The sequence below is a fragment of the Mya arenaria genome, chromosome 3 (assembly GCF_026914265.1).
Source record: "Mya arenaria isolate MELC-2E11 chromosome 3, ASM2691426v1".
Lineage (NCBI taxonomy): Eukaryota > Metazoa > Mollusca > Bivalvia > Myida > Myidae > Mya > Mya arenaria.
In genome coordinates, this window is record NC_069124.1 from 73,382,051 (window position 1) to 73,389,549 (window position 7,499).

The window sequence follows — 7,499 nt, forward strand, 5'->3', positions numbered from 1 at the left end:
TTATGGCATGTTGTTGTGCAGGTGTGTTGGTGTGTTGGCATGTTGTTGTTCTGGTGTGTTGGTGTGTTGGCAAGTTGTTGTGTTGTTGTGCTGGTGTGTTGGTGAGATGGCATGTTGTTGTGCAGGTGTGTTGGTGAGATGGCATGTTGTTGTGCCGGTGTGTTGGTGAGATGGCATGTTGTTGTGTTGGTGTGTTTGTGAGATGGCATGTTGTTGTGCTGGTGTGTTGGTGTGTTTGTGAGATGGCATGTTGTTGTGCAGGTGTGTTGGTGTGTTGTAAAGTTGTTGTGTTGTTGTGTTGGTGTAATGGCATGTTGTTGTGCTGGTGTGTTGGTGAGATGGCATGTTTTTGTGCTGGTGTGTTTGGCATGCTGTTTTGCCGGTGTGTTGGTGTATTGGAAAGTTGTTGTGTTGATGTGATGGTGTGATGGCATGTTGTTGTGCTGATGTGTTGGTGTTTCGGCATGTTGTTGTGCTGGTGTGTTGGTGTGTTGGAAAGTTGTTGTGTTGGTGTGTTGGTGTGTTGGTGTGTTGGTGTGATGGCATGTTGTTGTGCTGGTGTGTTGGTGTGATGGCATGTTTTAATGCTGGTGTGTTGGTGTATTGACATGTTGTTGTGCTGGTGTGTTTGGTGTATTGGCATGTTGTTGTGCTGGTGTGTTGATGTGTTGACATGTTGTTTTGCTGGTGTGTTGATGTGTTGATGAGATGGCATGTTGTTGTGCTAGTGTGTTGGTGTATTGGTGTGATGGCATGTTGTTGTGCCTGTGTGATGGTGTGATGGCATGTTGTTGTGCTGGTGTGTTGGTGAGATGGCATGTTGTTCTGCTGGTGTGTTGGTGTGTTGGAAAGTTGTTGTGTTGGTGTGTTGGTGTGATGGCATGTTGTTGTGCTGGTGTGTTGGTGTGATGGCATGTTATTGTGCTGGTGTGTTGGTGTATTGACATGTTGTTGTGCTGGTGTGTTTGGTGTATGGCATGTTGTTGTGCTGGTGTGTTTGGTGTATTGGCATGTTGTTGTGCTGGTGTGTTGGTGTGTTGATGAGATGGCATGTTGTTGTGCTGGTGTGTTGACATGTTGTTGTGCTGGTGTGTTGGTGTGTTGACATGTTGTTGTGTTGGTGTGTTGGTGAGATGGCATGTTGTTTTGCTGGTGTGTTGGTGTGTTGACATGTTGTTGTGCTGGTGTGTTGATGTATTGACAAGTTGTTGTGCTGGTGTGTTGGTGTGTTGGTATGTTGTTGTGCTGGTGAGTTGGTGTATTGGCATGTTGCTGTGCTGGTGTGTTGGTGTGTTGGTGGGATGGCATGTTGTTGTGCTGGTGTGTTGGTGTATTGGTGTATTGGCATGTTGTTGTGCTGGTGTGTTGGTGTGTTGGTGGGATGGCATGTTGTTGTGCTGGTGTGTTGGTGTATTGGTGTATTGGCATGTTGTTGTGCTGGTGTGTTGGTGTATTGGCATGTTGTTGTGCTGGTGTGTTGGTGTGTTGGTGTATTGGCATGTTGTTGTGCTGGTGTGTTGACATGTTGTTGTGCTGTTGTGTTGGTGTATTGACATGTTGTTGTGCTGGTGTATTGGGTGTTGACATGTTGTTGTTCTGGTATGTTGGTGAGATGGCATGTTGTTGTTCTGGTGTGTTGGTGTGTTGGTGAGATGGCATGTTGTTGTGCTGGTATGTTGGTGTGTAGGCATTTTGGCCAGATTTTAGGTTGGCGTGCGTTGGCATTTTGGCATATTTGCTGTGCTGGCGTGTTAGTATGCTGGCATATTGGCGTGCTGGTGTGCATGTTGGCGAGTAGGTGTATTGGCATGCTCGCATATTGGCGTGTTGCTGTTGTGGCATTTGACGTGTTTGTGTATTGGCGTGATGGTCGACTTGCGTTCTCTCGTGTTGCATGCTGGCGTGTTGGCATGTTGGCGTTCTTGTGTGTTGGTGTGCTTGTGTGTTGGCATGTTGGCGTTCTGGTGTGTTGGTGTGCTTGTGTGTTGGCATGTTGGCGTTCTGGTATGTTGGCATGTTGGTGTTCTGGTATGTTGGTGTGCTTGTGTGTTGGCATGATGGTAGCATTACGTTCTCTCGCGTTGCATGTTGGAGTGTTGGCATGTTGGCGTGTTGGCGTGTTGGCGTGTTTGCGTTCTGGTGTGTTGGTGTGCTTGTGTGTTGGCATGTTTGCCTTCCGGTGTGCTGGCATGTTGGCGTTCTGGTGTGCTTGTGTGTTGGCATGTTTGCCTTCCGGTGTACTGGCATGTTGGCGTTCTGGTGTGCTTGTGTGCTGGCATGTTGGCGTTCTGGTGTGTTTTGGTGTGCTTGTGTGTTGGCATGTTTGCTTTTCGGTGTGTTGGCATGTTGGCGTGCTGGGGTGTTGGCGTGCTGGCGCGTTTGCAGAATATTGGTGTGTTGGCATGTTGTCATGTTGACGTGCTGGTGTGTTGGCGTTCTGGTGTTTGGCGTGATTAGGTGTGGGTATGTTGATGTCCTGATATGATGGCATAATCGCATGTTGACGTGCTGGTTTGTTTGCATGTTGACGTGCTGGTTTGTTTGCATGTTGACGTGCTGGTTTGTTTGCATGTTGACGTGCTAGTTTGTTGGCATGTTAGCGTCCAGGCGTGCTGGTGTATAGGTATGTTGGCATGTTTGCGTGTTGGCGCGCTGATGTAATTGTATTGTCGGCATGCTTGTCTGTTGGCGTGCTGGTATGTTAGCATGTTAGTGGGTTGGCGTGTTGGCGTGTTGTTGAATTGGCATATAGACATGTGTGCATGTTGGCGTGCTAGTGTATTGGTATGTTTGCATGTTTGCCTGTTGGCGTGCAGGTAATATGTTGGTGTGTTGGCGTGCTGGTGTGTTCTCATGTTGGCGTGTTGGTGTGTTGGTTTGTTAGCATGTTGGCGTGTTGGCGTGCTGATGTATTGGTATGTTGGCATGTTTGCGTGTTGGCATGCTGGCGTTTTGTTACGTTGGCATGTTTGCGTGTTTGCGTCCAGGCGTGCTGATGTATTGGTATGTTGGCATGTTAGCGTCCAGGCGTGCTGATGTATTGGTATGTTGACATGTTAGTGTCCAGGCGTGCTGGTGTATTGTTACGTTGTCATGTTAGCGTCCAGGCGTGCTGGTGTATTGTTACGTTGACATGTTAGCGTCCAGGCGTGCTGGTGTATTGTTACGTTGGCATGTTAGCGTCCAGGCGTGCTGGTGTATTGGTATGTTGGCATGTAAGCGTCCAGGCGTGCTGGTGTATTGTTACGTTGGCATGTTAGCGTCCAGGCGTGCTGATGTATTGGTATGTTGGCATGTTAGCGTCCAGGCGTGCTGATGTATTGGTATGTTGGCATGTTAGCGTCCAGGCGTGCTGGTGTATTGGTATGTTGGGATGTTAGCGTCCAGGCGTGCTGGTGTATTGGTATGTTGGCATGTTAGCGTCCAGGCGTACTGATGTATTGGTATATTGGCATGTTAGTGTCCATGCGTGCTGGTGTATTGGTATGTTGGCATGTTAGCGTCCAGGCGTGCTGGTGTATTGGTATGTTGGCATGTTAGTGTCCATGCGTGCTGGTGTAGTGTTACGTTGGCATGTTAGCGTCCAGGCGTGCTGGTGTATTGTTACGTTGGCATGTTAGCGTCCAGGCGTGCTGGTGCATTGTTACGTTGGCATGTTAGCGTCCAGGCGTGCTGGTGTATTGGTATGTTGGCATGTTAGCGTCCAGGCGTGCTGATGTATTGGTATGTTGGCATGTTAGTGTCCAGGCGTGCTGATGTATTGGTATGTTGGCATGTTAGCGTCCAGGCGTGCTGATGTATTGGTATGTTGGCATGTTAGTGTCCAGGCGTGCTGGTGTATTGTTACGTTGGCATGTTTGCGTCCAGGCGTGCTGGTGTACTGGTATGTTCGCATGTTGGCGTCTAGACGTGCTGATGTATTGGTATGTTCGTATGTTGGCGTCCAGGCGTGCTGATGTATTGGTATGTTGGCATTTTAGCGTCCAGGCGTGCTGATGTATTGGTATGTTGGCTTGCTAGCGTCCAGGCGTGCTGGTGTATTGTTACGTTGGCATGTTTGCGTCCAGGCGTGCTGGTGTATTGGTATGTTCGCATGTTGGCGTCCAGGCGTGCCGACGTATTGGTATATTGGCATGTTAGCGTCCAGGCGTGCTGATGTATTGGTATGTTGGCATGTTAGCGTCCAGGCGTGCTGGTGTATTGGTATATTGGCATGTTAGCGTCCAGGCGTGCTGGTGTATTGGTATGTTCGCATGTTGGCGTCCAGGCGTGCTGGTGTATTGGTATATTGGCATGTTAGCGTCCAGGCGTGCTGGTGTATTGGTTTGTTGGCATGTTAGTGTCCAGGCGTGCTGGTGTATTGGTATATTGGCATGTTAGCGTCCAGGCGTGCTGATGTATTGGTTTGTTAGCTTGCTTGCGTGTTGGTGTGCTGGTGTGTTGGCATAGTTGGCGTTTGCATGTGTAAGCTCACTGGCGCGTCACCTTTTTGACTCATTACGAGTTTTACTTATATGTTCATATTATTACGTATTGCAAAATTATATTAATTTTAGTGAAGGAGGAAATAACATGTATTAATGAGAATGTAACATGACTTACCTTACGTAGTACAACTTGATTCAGTAGTGTTCGTGTGCAGTCATGGTATGGTTTATTTCTGCATTATTTTTGCACGTTTCAAAATCATCCAACTTTGATAATAAATGTTAACATATTGGTTTTTCGATCTGTCCTACCACCATCATGATCGGTGTTTAGGGATAAACATCTGACCCAAGGCTAACAAGTTAATCAAAAGATTATTTTCACACGTGCTGAAAGTCTTAATGAACAAAGGGCACTACAGTGATTACTATAATTTACCTATTGGTGTGTGACTAAACTTATGTCAGTTCAGAATATTGTTAGTAGTTACTAAGTATTAATCAGCGGCGAGACTCGTTGGAACTGCATTGCGCACGTGTCTGTTAAACAATGGCTTGACGTAAAACATATACAATGTGTTATGATACAAGTATATATTAATGAAGACAAATTAAATAGATTCAATTTGAAACAAAGACGTGATATAATAGGGCTAGTTTTATACGAAACCGGGTGATCCTTATCCCCACATCAATATTGAGACCTTTGTCCTGATACTCACAACAATGCATTAAGATAATATATATGTCCCTTTCCCAACAAAAATGTAGAGTGTCTGTTTTCCATACCCTCACACGAATATAGTGTGACTTTTGTCCCTATCCTTACAACAATGTAGTTTGACCTTTGTCCATATCCTCACACCAATATAGTGTGAACTTTGTCCCTATCCTCACAACAATGTAGTGTGAACTTTGTCCCTATCCTCACAACAATGTAGTGTGAACTTTCTCCCTACCCTCACAACAATGAAGTGTGACCTTTGTCCCTATCCTCATAACGATGTAATTTGACCTTTGTCCCTATCCTCACAACAATATATTGTGACCATTGACCCTATTCTCACAACAATGAAGCGTGAACTTAGCCCCTATCCTCGCAACAATGTAGTGTGACCTTTGTCCCTATCCTCACAACAATGTAGTGTGACCTTTGTCCCTATCCTCACAACAATGAAGTATGACCTTTGCCCCATATCCTCACAACAATGTAGAGTGACCTTTGTCCCTATCCTCACAACAACGAAGTGTGACCTTTGCCCCTATCCTTTCAACAATGTAGTTTAACCTTTCTCCCTTTCCTCATAACAGTGTAGTCTGACATTTGTCCCTATCCTCATAACATTGTAGAATGACCTTTACCCATACCCTCACAACAATGTAATGTGACCTTTTTCTCTATCCTCACAACAATGTAGTGTGACCTTTACCCTTATCCTCATAACAATGTAGTGTGACCTATGTCCCTATCTTTATAATAATGTAGTTTGACCTTTGTCCCTTTCCTCACAACAAAGTAGTTTAACCTTTGTCCATATTCTCACAACAATGAAGAGTGACCTTTGCCCCTATCCTCACAACAAAATAGTTTAACCTTTGTCCCTATCCTCACAACTATGAAGAGTGACCCTAACCCCTATCCTCACAACAAAGTGGTTTAACCTTTGTCCCTATCCTCACAACAATGAAGAGTGTCCTTTTTCACTATCCTCATAACGATGTATTGTGACCTTTACCCCTATCCGCATAACAATGTAGTGTGACCTTTGTCCCTATCCTCCCAACAATGAAGCGCGACCTTTGCCCCATATCCTCACAACAATGGAGCGTGTCTTTGTCCGTATCCTCACATCAATGAAGCGTGCCCTATTGATGATTGTTTCTGTTTTGAAAATACATTTGCATTTTTAACCAGGAAGTAAAGTTATTCTTCTATTTATTCCATCTTTCAATGGTTTCATTGAAAGTCAAAAGTTCTAAATGAACTAAAGTATTTTTTGGCACAAAATCCCATTCATATCGTCAATTGGCGCTTTGTTGCGAGCAGAAATTGAGCGAAACTTATAAAACCTTACTACGAAATACTTGATGAACTCCTTAATCTACTTAAACATGTAGTAAAGTATGTGTGCTTTGCAGTAACAAAATATCGTATATGTGTACTTTTTACGATGTACGGCGACCAGGGTTTTTAATACAGCCTGTAGGAAGAAGCATCATGATTGAATATAATAAGTCATTAATGAATAACGTCAGCATTACTTTACTACTCACGATTGGAAATAAAACTTATTCGGTCGCGTCTGCCCTGCCTCATTAACTCATTAAGTTGTTACTTCTGAACGCATGTAATATTTGATAAGTGTTCAATCAACGCGCATAAATAGCTTCGGTTCGTCACGATTTGATTCCGCGGATGTTCCGTTAATCGATTATACGGTATGAAAATGTAATGAACGGATGCTTTCACAATAAATTATTGTCCTTGTTGTATTTTGATAACATGAGACAAGGTGAACCATATCCGACACGTTGATCAAATATAGCCTCACTAATATTCATGCAGCTGGTTTGCAATTGTTATAGGCAATGCAAACTTGTTTTGTGTTTGAGGTGGGGAGGTTAATGGCATATAGATCGGAAGAAAATCAACAATAATAAAAAATGAGCCAAATTAAATAATAATAATTGCTAGTTCATTAAAACGGCATAAGTCATGCGTGACCGGATGAATGGAACTCTGGTGGTTGCTTTCGTGAGAACCTTTCTAAATGTGTAAATTAGAATCCGCCAGGCGATCCTATGGGCAGAGACATGAAAGTAAACAGTATTTATTGAGTATAGGTTTGATTTTTTTAGTTATTTCTTCGTGGATAGGTAACCGTAGGGAGTTTAGAACATACAATCAAATTGACTTATTTAAAACATATATCAACTCGTACATTGGCCGCTTTGCCGATACTCATACCAAAAGTTCAGAGTGTCGCAAACATTTAGTAGCATAGATAAGATGATATATGCGCCATATTCAGAGCGGAAATGCATTGTTTCCATATTTTAGTTAACATTATT

The 7,499-nt window shown here is 44.1% G+C and overlaps 1 protein-coding gene across 1 annotated transcript; it reads right to left on the minus strand.

Moving 5' to 3' along the window:
• Positions 1-2,412, minus strand: LOC128226263 (homeobox protein 2-like). Its single transcript, XM_052936146.1, has one exon. It carries the CDS (start codon positions 2,410-2,412, stop codon positions 1-3), a length of 2,412 nt encoding a protein of 803 aa, XP_052792106.1.
• Between the last annotated feature and the right edge of the window lie 5,087 nt (positions 2,413-7,499).